The 19,621-nt window shown below is 41.5% G+C and overlaps 1 protein-coding gene across 3 annotated transcripts in view; it reads right to left on the bottom strand.

Moving 5' to 3' along the window:
* The window catches only part of kcnj6 (potassium inwardly rectifying channel subfamily J member 6), a 127,698-nt gene that overhangs the window by 36,415 nt on the left and 71,662 nt on the right, over positions 1-19,621 (bottom strand). The window contains exons 1-2 of one of the 3 annotated variants that reach the window (XM_043701345.1): positions 5,150-5,190; positions 1,620-2,540 (exon numbers count right to left, since the gene is read on the bottom strand). In XM_043701345.1, the coding sequence (XP_043557280.1) occupies positions 1,620-2,523 (904 nt within the window). In that variant the 5' untranslated portion in view covers positions 2,524-2,540; positions 5,150-5,190. Of the gene's footprint in view, positions 1-1,619; positions 2,541-4,574; positions 4,646-5,149; positions 5,191-19,621 lie in introns of those variants that run through there. The other 2 variants (XM_043701346.1, XM_043701344.1) reach the window with 2 other exon arrangements.

Raw genomic sequence — 19,621 nt, 5'->3', positions numbered from 1 at the left:
TACACTCCCCTCAGCCTTGGACCTATCCTAAGCATTCTATCACTAACATTGCACCCGACCCATCCAGATCACTAACCTTTAACCGCCTGACACCATAACCCCTTAACCACCTGGCACCACATCCCCTTAACCACCCAGCACCATAATCCTTAAACACCTGGCACACTGATCTTACACTTATCAGATATACTTACCTTTCACAAGTCACTGGCTGTGCTGCTGGGCAGTTAAATCTCAGAACACGACGCACTCTCTGCTGCAAAAGGGGTCGCTGTTGAACATCTAACAAGTATCCTGCACTATGGGGTGACTGCTCGGAGGAAGAGTCACATCAGACTCGAAACATTAATGCTGTTTCTCTTTTCACATATGCTGCTGGGCAGCTGAGGAATTTGAATTCTCAATAACAGAGTGTGTGCTCCCAGAGCTACATATATACAGCTGCACCTGTGAGCTCACACTATTAGTGACATACAGCTGCTAGTGTAAATTCAGCATTGTTCTTCAAAAAAAAGGTTGTATTTTTATGCACACATTATCTTTGCTGTAACTTAAAGCCATTATCTCTGAATAGCCTTCTACCTGAACATTAAAAAGTGCTGTGCTTGTGTGGTGCAGTGGTAGAGGTGCTACCTCTGGATCCTAGAGGCCTGGGTTCAAGTCCCAGCAATAGCAACTCTGAGCAGGTTAATTAGAAATTGTTTGCAAAAAGAAAATCAAAGGTAAGTGCTGAGACTAGTTATAGATACTTCCAAATCAACCTGTTCACTTGTCATTTCAATGCTGCATGTGGGACTTGATACCTGGTTCAGAGGTGGGGACCATTACACCACATGAACCCACCTCATTTTAAGTACATGCGGGTTAAAATGGAACGTCCCTTACGGGAGCGAAGGGCTGGACAAATGACAGTAAATTCACAAATGGTTTATTAAGATACAACGAAAATGTGCCATGCAAAATTCTAAACAGTCAACTTTGAAGGCTAATCTCAAGGGTTCCTTCCCTAATATTCTTTCATGTTTTTGGCTCTTATATATTTATTTATAATAAAAGGCACACGATGCAGGCTTAAAAACCACACTTTGATTTTGCAGTGCACCACCTAGTGGTGATGTTGGCCACAATCGCTACAGCAAAATCGATCCGGAATTAAAAGCTAGTATCAGCAGTGGTGATTGTAAAGCGACCAGATTGTTGAACCTGTCCAGCCCATAGATCTCCTTGAAGGAAGGAAATCTGCTCCTTCTGACTCATCATGGCCCACAGGTGGATCCAGATCCACAACAAAGTGGCTGGCTCTTAACACTCCTTTGAAATAGCCTAAGGAGCTGAGCTGTATTTAAGTTAGACATGAGGTTACCACCATCTTCTTGAGGACTATTAGAGAAGGTAAATATTTATTGACTTTGCCAGCAACTCTCACACATTATGAATTAATTTGTGCGAATTACGAGTTGCAAAGTACTAACTGGAGAAATACGAAAGGTTTTTTTATTCCTCCCAAATGGCATCTTTCACTGCCTATTGCTATTTTCAAAATTTGATTGCAATCCCGATTGATTTCTGCCAGAGGATACATGAAGATTACACACTATCACTGGATGTAAATGTCTTACCTGTCGCCTCCACCATTCCTTCAAGGATTACTACAATCTCCACCTCTTCCTTAGCCATCTGGGCTTTGCAGATTTCCCAGAATGGACTCTGCTGATTGATCTCATGGCAGATTATTAGTGGTGAGACTAAAAAGAGACGGTCATCCCCTGTGTCGTAGCCAACGTTTATGTCTGTTTGATTGAGTGGGATGAACTCTCCTTCCTTGGTTTGCCTTGATTTGATTAGTTTGGCACGAATTGAAGCCTCCACAATGTGTGAATTCCTCAGGTCCCCAACTCGGAACATTAGGCACAACTTCCCATCACGTACAGAGATCACAGCATGTGTGGAGAAGACCAGCGTTTCAGCCCTCTTATTGGGCTGCGATATTTTCACAAACATGCAACCAACCATGAAGGCATTGACTATTGATCCCAGGACAGATTGGACCAGGAGCAAAATGATACCTTCAGGACACTTGTCTGTGATGAATCTGTACCCATATCCGATGGTAGTTTCAGTCTCTATTGAGAAGAGAAATGCTGAGACAAAGCCATTGAGATTGTTAACACAGGGCACCCAAGTAGAGTCCCCTATGTGGTTCAGGTCCCCTCGTATGTAGGCAATAAGCCACCAGATCATTCCAAAGAAAAGCCAAGTGGTGGTATAGACCATGACAAAAATGAGTAGGTTCAGCCTCCACTTTAAGTCCACTAATGTAGTGAAGATATCAGTTAGGTAACGGTACCGCTCCCTGACATTCCCATGGTGAACGTTACATTTTCCGTCCTTGCGCACGTACCTCTGGATACTCCTTTTGACGGGGTGATTGTCTGTGGCTATTTGTTTTGGGGCATCCTCTCGCACTTGTTTCGGCAGCTTTGGCTGCTGAGCAGCCACAGAGCTCTCTACGTCCTGCTCCATGGGAACTGACAATCAGTCTGGGCAGAAAGAGACAAATTTAGTCAGTTATTTGATGTCCAATATTATAAAGTACTGTACACTGTTAAATGTCAAATAAAATTACATGAAGCCCTGGACATTTGTCATTGATATGTGTCAAAGGACATATGCATCCAGAGGTCCATTAAGATCCCATGGTTTTCCCTATTATAGGATCTAGCTAATCTTTAAAAGTTTCCAAGACTTTTACGGCTGCTGACCTATCTAGAACTCTACTCCTTGAGTCGATTGGTCGTTGTGTAAAGAAGAAGGTTGTGATATTACGATCAAAAACTGAAAGTGTCAATTTTCACAGACCACTGCTCCCAGCAATTGGGAAAGAGGGAGCTGTCATGCTGGAATGAGCTCCACCAGAAGAGGACTTGGATCAGGGCCCTGGTGAATTCTATGGCTAGGTTTGTGGATAAGATGTGAAACTAACAGAGATAGAAACTAACCATGTTTCAGGTGATGGGACATTTGAAATCCAAAAAGAAAAGATGAGACAAAACTGCATAATGTGATTTGGGTAAGGATGTGGACTGTCAGATAGGAAGGGACATTGAGTTGACAGTTCATCAACAAATAAAGCTGGAAAAGAAAATCTAAAGACTTTGTATCTGAATGAATGAAGATAGATGTATTAGTGCAATGAGATAGATGTATTAGTGACAGAAATGCAGATAAATAGTTTAGATTGAATAACTGTTGCAGAGATATGGTTAGGAAATTAATATTCATTATAAACAGACAATTCTTGTGAAACTCAACAGATCTGGTAGCATTTGTGGAGAGAGGAAGACACTGAAGAAGAGTCATACCAGACTCAAAATGTTTGGAGAGAGAAACAGTTAATGTTTTGAGTCTGATATGACTCTTGAGTCTCTCACTCTAAGCTGCCAGTCTGACTGAGTTTTTCCAGTATTCTCTGGGTTAGATGTAGGTTAGATTAGTTTATTTTAGATTAGGATTAGTCTTGGCACAACACTGTGGGCCGAAGGGCCTGTACTATGCTGTACTTTTCTATGTTCTATGTTAGTTTCAGATTTCCAGCATCTACAGTCTTTTGCCTTTATTTGAGTTTTGAAATAAGTATTTAAGGTACACAGCCTTTGAAAAAAACAGGCAAAATGGAAACTAACTTCGAGTAGTATTCATGATGAGCAGGTGCTGGTTTTGGACAGTGGTGGACAAAGTTAAAAATGGCACAACACCAGGTTATAGTCAGACAGGTTTATTTGGAGTACTAGCTTTTGGAGCGCTGCTCCTTTGACAAGGGAGCAGTGCTCCGAAAGCTAGTGCTTCCAAATAATCCGGTTGGACTATAACCTGGTGTTGTGTGATTTTTAATTCAAGTAGTATTGATAGTGAAGCATGACGTAAGGACATTAATGAAACAGGGTCTTGGCTCAGATGATGAGAAAGTGTAATCAGCATGGATGGTGAACAGTATTTCCCATAAATGAAAAAGCAGGATTTGTCCTTTAATAGTACCACCTGAAGTGCAGTTCGATTACCCTGTACATTGATAGTCTGAAACATGAAACTTGAACACAAAATCTAGGTTTCCAATCTAGGGCCATTTGAGGGTGCTGCACCATTAGAGATAGTATCTAAATGAAACATTAAACCAAAGCTCTGTCTGTTTTCTCAAAGCTCTGTCTGTTTTGCATCCAGAGATGCAAAAAATGTTGCCAAATTATTTTGAAGAAGAGCAAAAGAGGTCTCCCTGGTGTCCTAATCAACTCATTCAACTATCACACAAACAAACAATTTGGTTTGCAGCAGTATTTTATAATGGTGATCATGTTTCAAAGCAAAGTACTTTTATGCAAAATACTCTGGGAAATCCTGAAGTCCTGGAATGCACAATACAAGTGCAAACATTTTCTTTCATTATGGAGTAAGATCTGCCTTTATAATGTCACAGCAGACATTTTTTGATCAAATTTAGAGGATACACATCAGTAGGCAAATATGCCTAATTTTGTTTTTATTAAAAGGAAAATCCAATCCCTGCCAGATTTTCCTACCTGCACTGTGCCAAGGCCATGTTCAATGGTCAGACAGTTAACACCATAATTGATTGATTGATTGTTATCGCACGTATCGAGATACAGTGAAAAGTATTGTTTTGCGTGCTATACACACGATTGTACCATACAAAGTGCATTAGGGTAGCAGAACAGAGTGCAGAACACAGTGTTACACCTGCAGAGAATATGGAGAGAGAGAGAGATCAGAATTAATATTTGAAAGGTCTGTTCAAAAGTCTGATAATCTAACCCATAATGGTACAAAATATAATAGAAATCCCTGTTCGTGTGTGAACTACCACTCTCAGATAAACTGCCTGGCTTTGTGTTCAATCCAGATTTCTCAGCTAGTGAGAGATGGCAATAGTCTAGTGGTATTACTGTTAGACTGTTAATCCAGAGATCCAAGTAATGTCCCGGGGGCGTGGGGTTCAAATCTCACCACGGCAGATGGTGTAATTTGAACTCAGTAAAGTCTGGAATTAAGAGTCTAATGTTGACCTTGAATTGATTGTTGGAAAAACCCATCTAGTTCACTAATGTCCTTTAGGGAAGGAAACTGCCATCCTTACCCAGTCTGGCCTACAAGTGATCCAGATGCACAGCAATGCGGTTGACTCTTAACTGTCCTCTGGCCAATAAATGCTGGCTTGGCCAGTGCAGCGCTCATCCTGTGAATGAATAAAAAAAATGGGAAAACTGAAAACAGCAGAAGCTTGGGATACAGATCACTCGCCGAGCAGTTTAATTGACAGATTAGATGTGACCACAAGAAAAGGTGATTTAGGTAGAGCACGGGAAAGTCATTTCAATGAACATAACAGGGAAGGGTGATATTGTCATGAGATTAGTAATCCTGGGACCCAGTCTAATGTCTTGGGGAAACTTTCAAATCCTTGACAGAGCTTGAACTCATTTAACTAATGAAAGATCAACTCTTAAAAACTCTGGAATTAAAAGATAGTCTCAGTAATGATGCCGTGAAACTATCATTAATTGGCATAAAATTAAATTTGTTGGTTCAATTATGTCCTTCAGCAAAGAAAGTCTGCAGGCGAGACTGGAGACTGGACTCACAGCAAAGTGAGTATTAATTGTTCCCTGAAACAACTTAGCAAGCCACTCAGTTGAAACAACCCACCACAGAAATGGCAAAAAGGAATAAGATTGGATAGACCACATGGTATCAATTGAGGTACCAGGGTGCACTCAGCCTTGTTGACCCTGCAAATCCATATGTCCAACATGTCCACACCGACCCACCAAAGAGTAACCCACCCAGACACATTCCTCTCCCCTATTATCCTATATTTACCCCTGACTAATGCACCTAAGTAACACATTCCTGAACACTGTGGGCAACTTAGCATGGCCAATTCACCTAACCTACACATCTTTGGATTGTGGGAGGAAACCGGAGCATCCAAAGAAACCCACGCAGACACTGAGAGAATGTAAAAACTCCTCACAGCCTGAGGCTGGAATCAAACTCAGGTCCCATGAGGCAGCAGTGCGAACCAATGAACCACTGTGCTACCCCATACTAAGTCCTCCATAATAACATCTGGGGCTTGAGCCAAAATTAGCATGGCTGATATAGTCATACTCAGAATCATGGTGGCACAGTGGTTAGCACTGCTGCCTCAGTGCCAGAGACCTGGGTTCAATTCCTGCCTCAGGCGACTCACTGTGTGGAGTTTGTACATTCTCCCTGAGTCTGTGTGGGTTTCCTCCGGGTGCTCCGGTTTCCTCCCACAGTCCAAAAATGTGTAGGTTAGGTGAATTGGCCATGTTAAATTGCCCACAGTGTTAGGTGTAAGGGAATGGGACTGGGTGGGTTGTGCTTCAGCAGGTCGGTGTGGACTTGTTGGGCCGAAGGGCCTGTTTCCACACTGTAAGTAATCTAATCTAATCTAAACACTGTGATATTCTCCAGGTGCATGGCTCACTGCTTATTTTTGATATAATTCAATCATGGATGACGGTGTCATTGGCTAGGCTAACCTTTATTATCCATCCCTAATTACTTGGAGGATAGTTAAGAGCCCACCACATTGGAGTCATATACAGGCCAGATCAGGAAAGGATGGCAGTTTCCTTCCCTAAAGGACATTAGTGAACCAAATGGGTTTTTCTGACAATTGACCATGGATTCATAGTCACCATTAGACTCTTAATTCTAGATTTTTTTTATTCAATTCAAATTTTACCATCTGCCATGGTTGGATTCGAATTCAGATCCCCAGAATATCACTTGGATCTCTGGATTAATAATCTAGCAATAATATCACTATGACATCACCTTCCTGCATTATTGTTATATTGTCTACTAATCAGCTACTGGTGGGTGGTTGCTGGCTTATTTATGGTCACCAATCCTCCCCCCATTGCTGAGTCATATTAAAATCTAAATACCTTATATTAAATTCCTTACATTTGCACATTTTTTTTTGACAAAACCTGTCACTGTGTTTTTGTGTCAACTTTTCCTGATACAGAATAATCTATTTGAATAAGTTAATAATGCAAACTACTGGTGTAAACTGACCATGTAATTTCACCAACCTGCCAGTGATGGTGCTATTGTACCTTAGTTTCCATCTCCTCAGCTCATACTGCAGAGAAATTTCAGCCTGATCTCGTTCTGAGCTTCCCAGCTTGCTATAAGCTTTCTTTATTTGGCTGTACAAAAGATATTAAGCTAACACATTCCATATAAGAACAAAACCTATAAACCGGTGATGGAGTATTTTAAATGTACCTTTGTCCTAGTGTACAGTAGTCGCAGTGAGTACTGTCAAGATTTTTTCAACAACTTCTTCCAAACCTTTGACCTATCCACCTAGTAGACAAGTGTAACAGATGTATGGGAACTCTACAGCATGCAAGTTCCCCTCCAAATCACACACCATCCTGACTTGGAAATATATCACTATTCCTTCACTGTCACTGGGTAAAAATCCTGAAAAGCCATTTCTAAAAGCATTGTAGGTGTGATGCAGCACATGGACTACAGTAATTCGAGAAGATAACTCATTGCAACCTTCTCAAGGATAATGAGAAATGGGCAACCACTGGTCTAACATTTTTTGATTCTTATTAATTCATGGAATGGAATCCTTGAAGGCCAAAATTGGTGAGATGGAATGGGATGATGATATTGTGAAATTGTCACAGATAACAAATTAATGTGAATTAGAATGTGAGGATTGGTGGAATTTTCAGTTGCAGCAGAATAATAAGAAAGACATTGAGTGGAATTTTCAAGTGATAATCTCCCCCAGAATGTTGGATTCTGTAGGTAGTTGCAGGTAGTTGTGTTTCTCATTGGAATCTGGAGCTTACTTTTCCATGGCTTTTTGCTGAGTTACGACATTAGAATACCTGGAAGTGGGATGCTTATTAGTCAGGTAGGCAGGAAGATACGTCAAATCTGTCAGAGGAAATTTTTCCTTGAAAAGGATTCTGGTAGAGGTCAAGATGGTTGGGGCAGATACAAATTTTAGAATTAGAGAGGTAATGTGGAAAAGTTAGGTAAAAACAATGACTGCAGATGCTGCCTGAACTGCTGTGCTCTTCCAGCACCACTAATCCAGAATGTGGAAAAGTTGCCAACTCCACCCTCTCTTCCCCCTCACTCTCACTCCTACATGGAGTTCCTGCTGTGGGATTGGAGGAGCTGTGGTGAGGTGAGCCTTCTCAAGTTCTGAAGGATGAAGACACCTCTTCAAGAAACCAAGTGATGCATGTAGGTTGCTAAGGAAGTCAGCAGTAGATGAGAGTCCCCTGTAATGTGGAGACAATGCACCAAGACGTTACAGGACCTCAGCAGGGCAGTGAAAGTGAGTGGCACAACACTTTCAGGTGTTAAACCCTAGTCTCTGACTTTTCCAGCATTCTTCTGTACACCACTCCTCATAAAAAAACATACCATACAGTCCCATTCATTCCTCTCTCTCTCTTTATGCAGAGGAGATGCTCATCTGAACAGCCAACACTCAAACACCTTATCCTATTGGTCTCACTCCCTCACCACACAAAATAAACATTTCTAATACTCTTTAATGCTCTGTTTTGTCTCCTGCAGCAAAGTGCATTATAAGATGTTGACAATCACCTTTTAAACAATAAGATCATACTCTCAGGAGAAGGGTTGTAAGCATCAATTTGTTACCTGGATACAACTTCAGTTTCACTGATCAGTCAGTTGAGCAAAACCTTTCCAGCCTGTCAATTTCACTGAAGCAGTTCTGCCCGCTGTGCATTCACCCAGTTGACACTGACAGCTCAGGAAATAGGTTTTTTTATTCACTCATGGCATGTGGGCGTCGCTGGCTGGCCAGCATTTATTGCCCATCCCTAGTTGCCCTTGAACAGAATGGCTTGCTAGGCATTTAGAACACAAAACATTATAGTGCAGGATAGGCCCTTTGGCTCCTGATGTTGCGTCAACCTGTGGAATCAATCTGAAGCCCATCTAACCTACCCTATTCCTTTCACGTCGATATGCCTTCCAATGACCATTTAAATGCCCTTAAAGTTGGCGGGTCTACAACTGTTACAGGCAGTGCATTCAACGCCCCTACTACTCTGAGTAAAGAAACTACTTCTGACATCTGTCCTATATCTATCACCCCTCAATTTAAAGCTATGTCCCCTTGTGTTAGCCATCGCCATCCGAGGAAAAAGGCTCACACTGTCTAACTTATCTAGTGCTCTGATTATCTTATATGTCTCAATTAAGTCACCTCGCAACCTTCTTCTCTCTAATGAAAACAGCCTCAAGTCCCTGAGCCTTTCCTCGTAAGACCAGGCAGCATCCTAATAAATGTCCTCTGAACCCTTTCCAAAGCTTCCACATCCCTCCTATAAAGCAGTGACCAGAACTGTATGCAATACTCCAAATGTGGCTGCACCAGAATTTTATACAGCTGCAGCATGATCTCATGGCTCCAAAACGCAATCTCTCTACCAATAAAAGCTAACACATTGTATGTCTTCTTAACAACCCTATCAACCTGGGTGGCAACTTTCAAGGATCTATGTACCTGGATACCACGATCTCTCTACTCATCTACACTACCAATAATCTTACCATTAGCCCAGTACTCAGGATTCCTGTTAGTCTCTCCAAAGTGAATCACCTCATACTTTCGAGGAGAAAGTGAGGACTGCAGATGCTGGATATCAGAGCTGAAAATATGTTGCTGGAAAAGCGCAGCAGGTCAGGCAGCATCCAAGGAGCAGAAGAATCGACGTTTCGGGCATGAGCCTGAAGAAGTTTCTTGAAGAAGGGCTCATGCCCGAAACGTCGATTCTCCTGCTCCTTGGATGCTGCCTGACTTGCTGCGCTTTTCCAGCAACACATTTTCAGCACCTCATACTTTTCCACATTAAACTCCATTTGCCACCTCTCAGCCCAGCTCTGCAGCTTATCTATGTCTCTCTGTAACCTACAACATTCTTTGTCATTATCCACAACTCTACCGACCTTAGTGTTATCTGCAAATTTACTAACCCATCCTTCTATGCCCTCATCCAGGTCATTTATAAAAATGACAAACAACAGTGGACCCAAAACAGATCCTTGCAGTACGCCACTAGTAACTAAACTCCAGGATGAATATCTCCCATCCACCACCACCCTCTGTCTTCTTTCAACTAGGCAATTTCTGATCCAAACTGCTAAATTATTCTCAATTCCATGCCTCTGTATTTTGTGCAATAGCCTATGTGGGGAACATTATCAAATGCTTTACTGAAATCCATATACACCACATTAACCGCTTTACCCTCATCCACCTGTTTGATCACTTTCTCAAAGAACTCAATAAGATTTGTGAGGCATGACCTACCCTTCACAAAACTGTGTTGACTATCCCTAATCAACTTGTTCTTTTTAAGATGATTATAAATTCTATCTCTTATAAGCCTTTCCAACACTTTACCCATGATCGAAGTAAGGCTGACAAGTCTATAATTTCCAGGGTTGTTTCTACGCCCCTTCTTGAACAAGGGGACAATATTTGCTGTCCTCCAGTCTTCTGGCACTGTTTCTATAGACAATGATGACATAAAGATCAAAGCCAAAGGCTCAGCAATCTCGTTCCTGGCTTCTCAGAGAATCTTAGGATAAATGCCACTTCAGAGAACAGTTGAGAGTTTATCACATTGTTATGTGTCTGGAGTTACAAGTAGCCTGACCCCCCAGGTGAGGATGGCAGATTTCCTTCCTTGAAGGACACTTGTGAACCAAATGGGTTTTTCTATCAATCAACAATGGTTTCATGGTCATCAGTAGATACTTAATTCCAGATTTTAGTTTTGTTAACTGGCTATTAAAATGCTCAAACATGAATTAAGACAGGAGCTGATATCCTATCTTCATATTTCAAAACTTACCTAATGGCTCCAAGTGTTTTTCTCTCCATACCGCCCAGGTGAAACATGAAAGAAGGCGGAATGATACCTGTATCCTGTCCCAACGTGACTATTCAGAGATTTGATTCCTAACAATCCCTAAATTCACCTCCCATATCTCAGTTGTCTGGATAGCTGGTTTATGATACAGAGTGATACCAACAGTGTGGGTTCAATTCCTACTCTAGCTGTGGTTACCATGAAGGGGTGTCCTTCCTAACCTCACTTGAGGTTAAACCACTGCCAGTCAACTCCTTCTGACAAGAGACCAGCCTTAAGGTCTGGTGACTTTATTTTTACCTTTATATCACCACAAGGTGCAGACTGGCAGAAGGCCCCAGTGTTCAGAGCTTTGGGATCCAAATCATGTATACTGAAAAGATGAATGTTAGGGGGATAATTTCACAGTTACATGTCAGCTGATGAATCCCAACCCTAAGATTTCTTCAATAAACTACATTGCATATGATCTAACCCTATGCCTGTGAAGAGAAATCTGGGAAGGGAAAAATAACGAGATGAAAACAAACAAACCGATGGTGAGAAGCCGACAGAGCTATGAATAAAAGCTCAGGCAAGCTAAACTCCTTTGATTTGATTAATACAAAATTCACATGCAAATACCCATTTAAGTTCAGCCAAAGCAAACTCAGACTGTGCATGGCAAAGGCTGAAAATGACATCAAATTTCAGAGTTAATAAATATTAATTGCAAACATGGAAATCCATTTCCTTTTGCTCTGAGAGTAATGCACTGCACTACAATTTTGTTGAACAATAAATCCAGTAAATAAATCCAGGTGGGTTCAAAGTAAAAAACTGCCTGCCAGTTATTATTTAAAGCTTTGAGTAAGGTATAGGTTTTCATTAGTAATGAAATAACAATGGCAACTCAGTGTTACCATGGCAACTTCGAAGCTATCTTCAATATATGCTTTTAATCAGCTGTGAGGTACAGCATATGCAGATATTTGCAAATTCTAGCATGTTGCTCTATGTGTTTTTTGGGGTTGTAGATCTTACTGCGTTAACCATGCAGTGTCGGAGTTTCTCAGAGGGGCACTGAGAGTGCTGTCTGGATGGCAAATTGGGGAAAGGCCTCAGCTCCTATCACAGGTAGATGCAAAAGATCCCATGGCACCATTTTAAAGAGCCAGGGAACTCTTCTCCATGTCTTGGACTAGCCCTCACTTGAGAGGTAAAAGTAGATGATCTGGTCATTTATCTCACTGCTGCTTGTGAAACCATGTCGTGCACAGATTGGCTGACACATTTTCTGCATTATCACCATGACAAGGCCTTAAAACACAGTAGTTCAGTGACTTCAAAGCACTTTGGACTGTCTTGTGGAAGGTGCTACATAAATGCAAGGTCTCCCTTTTATCTTGCACATAGAGATTAAAAAAACACGTTTTTTTTCACTTGTCCAATCTATTGAACTCAGCTCAACAGCTTGCTTCAACCACCAACCATGAAAACCGAATCAGCTCTGCATGTTTCCAAAGCTGAGGTCTCATTTTGCATTTGCTACAGCAGTTGGAGCATCATCGAAAACATATCAACATCGATTCATCCAGTGGGTGAACGTGAGGTAATAGGAACAAAAACAGAAATTGTTGCTGCAGAAACTCAGCAGGTCTGGCAGCATCTGTGGGAAGAAAGCAGAGTTAACATTTCGAGTCCAGGTTGTAGGAATCCTTGTTACCAAGTAAAGGATTGCTCAATGCTTTCCTAAAAAGGTGAAACCCCTTGAACTCTGACTACTGGACTTGGCAGATCTTGTACTTTCAGTTGCATGTGTCAACTCAGTAACGGCATTGAATGATTAAAGAAGTTCAAGCTCCATTTAATATCCTTCTCTTTTCTGGTGATTTGAATGTGTTTGAATGGCTCTGGCAGCGTTGTGATATTCTGCACTTCTTCAACATGAACCAAACTGTTAAGGTTTGAGGTTTAAATGGTGAGAGGGAATCGCTAAACAAGGATATACTAAGAGGGGATTCCAGAGGATGGGGCTGAAATGAGGTCTGTTGATAGTGGAGTATAGTAGGTGCTGAGGGTCAAGCTGGGAAACCGAAAGGATGCTGAGGAGTCCAGAGGTACAGCACAGTTGAAGGTGAGCTGAGATTGAAGCCAAATGGCTCACTTTAACAACATATGAACTTGAAGCAGGAGTAGACAATTCAATCCTTCGAATTTGATCTGTTTATTTGCTACAACTACAGCTGATGTCATCTCAGCCTCAACTCTACTTTCCTGCACACTCTCTGTAAACCTTTAACCTGTTATTGATTAAAAATCTGTCTGTCTCCTCTCTAAATTAATCAATATCCGATGTTCACCACACTCTGGGATAATGAATTCCACAGATTTGTGACCGTATAAGAGACATAATTTTCCATCATCTCCCTTATAAAATCTGCTACCTCTTATCATAAAGTTCTAGATTGCAACCCCGCCCCCCCCACCCTATGAGGAAACATCCTTTCTACATCTATTTTGAAAATCCCCATTAGCATCTTATATACCTCAATTAGATCTCCACTCATTCTTCAAAACTGCAGACGGTATAGGCCCTAAACTGGGTGGCACGGTAGCTCTGCTGCCTCACAGCGCCAGGGACCCAGGTTTGATTCCAGCCTCAGGCAACTGTCTGTGTGATGTTTGAACATTCTCCCCATGTCTGCGTGGGTTTCCTCCGGGTACTCCGATTTCCTCCCACAGTCCAAAGATGTGCAGGTTAGGTGCATTAGTTAGGGGTAAGTATTGAGTAATGGTTTTGGGTGGGAGATCCTTTGGAAGGTCAGTGTGGACTTGTTGGGCCACAGGGATTCAAAAATTCTATAAACTACTCAATCTCTCTTTCTCCCATACTGAGTCATCGAGTCAGAGAGGTGTACAGCATGGAAACAGAACCTTCGGTCCAATTCATCCATGCCAAGCAGATATCCCAACCTAATCTAGTCCCATTTGCCAGCACTGGGCCCATATTCCTCTCAACCCTTCTTACTCATATACCCATCCAGATGCCTTTTTAAATATTGCAATTGTACCAGCCTCCACCACTTCCTCTAGCACCTCATTCGCTGCACGCACCACCCTCTGAATGAAAAAGTTACCCCATAGGTCCCTTTAAATATTACCCCTCTCACCCTAAACCTATGTCCTGTGGTTCTGGACTCCCCCACCCCAGGAAAAAGACTTTGTCTATTTACCCTATCCATCCCCTCATGATTTTATAAACCTCTATGAAGTCACTCCTCAGCCTCCGATTCTCCAGGGAAAACAGCCCCAGCCTGTTCAGCCTCTCCCTATAGCTCAAATCCTCCAACCCTGGCCACATTCTTGTAAATCTTTTCTGAATCCTTTCAAGTTTCACAACATCCTTCCGATAGGAAGGAGACCAGAACTGTATGTTTTCCCACACACAGAGCCATGCTGACTATCCCGAATCAGTCCTTGCCTTTCCAAATACATGTAAATCCTGTAACAGATCTGATTGTTTCACTGGACTGATTAAATAAATATCTAAATGGTGAAATATGAAATACTGAAGCCAAACATAACATTCTAAACTCTGTGCCAACTCAAGTCAGCCAAGAAATGGTGGCAGAGGGAGTCCTGGAAATTAAAGACAGTTAATCTAACATCAGTCATGTGGATATTGCTAGAGTCTATAATTAAAGATGGGGTCACTGAACTCTTCAAAGTTATGAGCTGACCTGAGAAAATCCAGTATGGATTTGTGAAATGGAAGCCTCCTTAATGAATCTGATTGAAGTTTTTTTTAAGTGTAGCTAAGGTAGTGGATAGTTGAATGTCGATGGGTCTTATTTATATAGACTTCAAGAAGTCACTTGAAAAAGCCTCTTATAAGAGACTTAGCTAAAGTCAAAGTTCACAGATCTGAAGGTGAGTTATTGACCTGATTAGGAAGTTGGCTTGGACAGAGAGAATTGGAATGTACTCCAATTGGCAAGATGTAACTAGCGGTATCACTGTTGGGCCTCCAATATTCGCTGTAGTTATTAATGACTTGGATGACTGAATAGAAAACCACATATCCAAACTTACTGGTGACAGGAAGGTGACCACTATACTGGTCACTTTACTGGTGAACACTGTAAGAAGTGTAGATGGACGTATGAAGTTACAAACAGATATTGACAGATTAAGTGAATCAGAAAAACTGTACTAAATGGATTCCATCATGGGGACAGACAAATGTGAGATTGTCAACTTTGGAACTGCAAATGACAGAACAGAATGTTTTCTAAATGATGGAAGAGTTCAAGTAATGGAAGTCCACAAAAGAACGACATCTACTTTCCGCTTGGAGACTCTGCAGTCCCTAGGACTTAGCATCAAGCTCAATACCCTTTACGCCTGATTCTACCATTTGATTATTTTTTTAACCCATCCCACACCTGGCCCTGTTAGGACATGGGTTTCTTTCAGCATGGTTATCCATTCTCACATACCCCTCAGCCCATTGTCATAGTATATGCATTGCATTCAGCACAGTTCACCCATTTCCTCATTCTTATTTCGTTTTTCTTCTGTTCTGGCTGCTATCTGAGCAAGGGTCACTGGACCTGAAATGTTAACGCTGATTTCTGTTCACAGTTGCTGCCAGACCTGCTGAGCTTTTCTAGCAATTTATGTTTTTCTTTCTGATTTACAGCATCTGCAGCTCTTTGAGTTTTATTTTCTTATGTCCTGGCCTGTTCTCCATTATCTTCTTGTTAATCTACCTGTTTCATATTGCTCTCTCTTTCTTTCTGGGCTCTATCTCCACCTATCCACTCACCTCTGACCACCACCCCCTAAAAAGACTTCACTTTCAGCATAAATACCACTTCCTCCTAACTCCTAAAAGCTCTGATGAAGAGTCAGTGGACTCAAAACATTAACTCTGCTTTCTTCCCACAGATGATGCCAGACCTACTGTGTTTCTCCTGCAATTTTTGTTTTAGTTCCATGAAAGCGTTTTGTCTAATTAGATAGATCATTAAAATGCTTCAAGCAAGCATGGAAAATAATCAAAAAGGCCAATGAATTGCATATCTTGGGGACTAGAATAAAGAGACCTGGTGGGTTACTGAAAGCAGGCTCCCAGTAGCAGGATGAAGGATAAGTGGGAGCACCTTTAATTACTCATACCATCCAGTGGAAGGCATCTCCGTCACACTCATGGCCTGGCACTCATGGCTCTGACCTATTTCAAGCTTTTCTAAATCTTCAGACGGCACTCAGAGCTTCTAGTGTTTCCATTAACTCACTGGTCCGCTTAGTCCAGCTGCTTGAATTAATTGAATGAGGCTCCCAGAGATGGCCTCTTGTTGAAATACCTCTTAGAAGATTGCACAGTCATTTGGATCTCAGAAATGATTGAGATTGAGACTACAAATTGGCTGCCACTGTTCATCAGAATCGAAGATGGTAAGCTGCTCCTTCACCTTGGAAGGCCACTGGCCTTGGACAGAGTTAAATGTTGATTTACTCTGGATTCTAAGGACTCTATGGATGATCAACAAGGGTTATATTCTTTGGAATTTGGAAGGTCTAGGGATAACTTGATTAACATTTTCAAGATATTGAGGAGACAGAGGAAGTATTTCTGCTGGGTGGGGACTCTGGGATTGATGACATAACCTAAAACTTAAAGCCAGAACTTTCAGGGGTAAACTTAGTAAATACTCTATCATGATTACAATGAGGTCAGCCAGGTGGACATAATAGAATATGAGTTCCTTGATTGGGGCAATTAATCTGGTGCAATTAGTGAGCCTGGCTGACAGGTATAAACAGAAGTGTCAGAGGTTCTGTTCACTCTGAGAGCGGGCTCTGAGGAAGCCAGACCAGTGTCAAGTACTATACATGTGTAAATAAAGGGTGACTTGGTGATAGGACACCGGCTTCTGTGGAGTTATTTCACACTCCAACATAAAAAGAATGGGAAAGGTTTGGAATTTGCTTCCAGAAAAGGCAAACAATGTTTAGATTCATATGTTTCTGTTCTAGCACATGCTGGGATAATCAGTGCTTGGATCCTGTGTTTGGTTCACTTAGCAACCTGAACTATAGAGGGAGTTCCCCACTTGATTTCATTACTCATTCTGATATGCCTCAGCAACACACTGAAAGCACCCAATTGAATATTTCCTTCCTATCATGCACAGATCATTCCACAAAAATCTGAAATAAATTGCTCAGCCTCTTAATATTACAGTCATTACCCTATTAGAGAGGATGTTTCAGTCAATTACAAGGCCCAAGGTGGTTATTGTCAGCAGAGAATGGTAATGGAAGCCTGGAAGTCTCAGAGCTACAAATGAACCTAATGTGAAAACAATAAAATGTTGTCACTATTATCCTCGCTAAATGTGATTCTGTGCTCTCAGCTTGTAATTTTCTGGGCTGGCCACCTGCATTTGTTTGTAATTGCCATTCAGATGGTCTCTACTCTGTGACACTGCTGTTCTTGGACATGTGTTGTGTCACTAGATCACTTGAATATTGTCGCTTTGACAGGCTCCTCGGGCAATAAATGACAGCCTGCCAGTTGGTTGGTTATGATATATTGAAAGCCAACAATGATGGAAGAAGTGTGCATTCCTTGTGGGTTTCACCTACCACCGGGAGTGCTTTAGGTTCAAGACTCTGCTGAGCGATAAATATAGACCTTCACATGTTAAGACCTAACCTACTGTCTTATTACTGTCATTAGATGTTAAGATTTTGGAATGTTTTCTTTTATTTTATGATATGTATACCACTTCCTAGGCTCTTTTTTGGGATGGTGTTAGGTGGCATGTCAAAACACTGTAGTTAAAGGCAAATTGTGGCAAGTGCAGCTGTGAATGTGCTGGTTACCAAAGAAGCTAATACTGCATTGACCTTACAGCACAACTATTTGTGGCATTTGTGACACTGTAAGTAGGGTAAGTGAAAGATTGCATTACCTTCACAGTGCAAAGACACTCTCAAAAAGGGGGTATTCTATCTCAGAGAGACTGATTACTGTCAAATGTCTTTAGTGATCCAGAGAATGAACCTTGACATGCAGCCTTCATCCTCAACAAGTCAATCAGTACGTGTTAGTTGAGTCTGGGATACAAATATTAACTTTCTTTATATTTTCCAAAAACCTGTTCTTCATGAGAGCATTGAATTTTGATTTCTATTGAAAGATGTAACTAATATGATGGTATGAATGGATTTATATTTAATATTCTGTTCTCATCAGGGCAGCCAAAAAATAAAATCAAAGTTAAAAGACAACTTGAAGAACAAGGAATGTTTCCAAATTAATGAGCACAATGCAAGACTGAGCGGAAATTGAGAATAAAAGATGACAATTGTTGACTTGAAGAGATTAAGGAAGAATAGCCATTACATTTAACGTTGTTTCCATTTTCTACTTTTCTTTCTCAATAAACAAGTTGAGGATGTCATTGACATAATTTCAGTAATGTTATTTAAACTTTACCTTCATCTGGAGTATTGCACACAGTTCTAAGGATCACACTTTAGGAAGATTATGAAGGCTTTTGAGGGGTGTCACGAAGATTCATGAGAATGGTTCTGGGTGGGGATATTCAGTTATGCAGCTAGATTTGAGAAGTTGGGTCTGTCCTCCTTGGAGAAGAGTAGGTTGAAAAGAGATTTGATAGAGGTATTCAAAACCATGACTGTTCAAAGTTTGTGAGAAGATTTGTAGCTCGGGTGCTCATTGCTGTGGTTCTGTTAGCCGAGCTGGAAGTTTTTGTTGCAAACGTTTCGTCCCCTGTCTAGGTGACATCCTCAGTGCTTGGGAGCCTCTTGTGAAGCGCTTCTGTGGTGTTTCCTCCGGCATTTTTAGTGGCCTGTCCCTGCAACTGGAAGCGGCAGGGACAGGCCACTATAAATGCCGGAGGAAACACCACAGAAGTGCTTCACAAGAGGCTCCCAAGCACTGAGGATGTCATCTAGACAGGGGACGAAACGTTTGCAACAAAAACTTCCAGCTCGGCGAACAGAACCACAACCATGACTGTAGATAGGGCAAAACTGTTCTGATGGTGGAAGTACAAGGAGGTACAGATTTAAGGTAATTGGTATAATAAGCAATGGCACATGAGGAAACCATTCTCATACACCAAGTAGTCAGGATCTAGAAAGTACTGCCTGACAGTGTAGCAGAGGCAGCTGCAATTGACTTATTTATTGGATTCTTATCTGTAAAAAAGGAATGCACAGAGCTATGGGCAAAAGGTATGCAGGTGCGAGGATTGCGAGGATGATTCAAGAGAAGAGTGAAAGTAATAGGGTGGTTGTTATGGGGTCTTTAACTTTCCTGATATTGATTGGGAAAGCTATAGCTCAAGTTCGTTAGATGGGTCAGTGTTTGTCCAATGTGTGCAGGAGGGTTTCCTGACACAATATGTAGATAGGCCAACAAGAGGTGAGGACATACTGGATTTGGTTCTGGGTAATGAACCAGGCCAGGTGATAGAATTAGAGGTAGGTGAGCACTTTCGGGACAGTGACCACAATTCGGTGACTTTTACTCGAGTGATGGAGAGGGATAAGTGTGCACGGTAGGGAAAGAGTTATAGCGGGGGGCAGGGAAATTATGATGC

The sequence above is a fragment of the Chiloscyllium plagiosum genome, chromosome 12 (genome assembly GCF_004010195.1).
Source record: "Chiloscyllium plagiosum isolate BGI_BamShark_2017 chromosome 12, ASM401019v2, whole genome shotgun sequence".
In the NCBI taxonomy this organism is placed as follows: domain Eukaryota; kingdom Metazoa; phylum Chordata; class Chondrichthyes; order Orectolobiformes; family Hemiscylliidae; genus Chiloscyllium; species Chiloscyllium plagiosum.
This window is presented reverse-complemented; position numbering and strand designations above follow the sequence as displayed.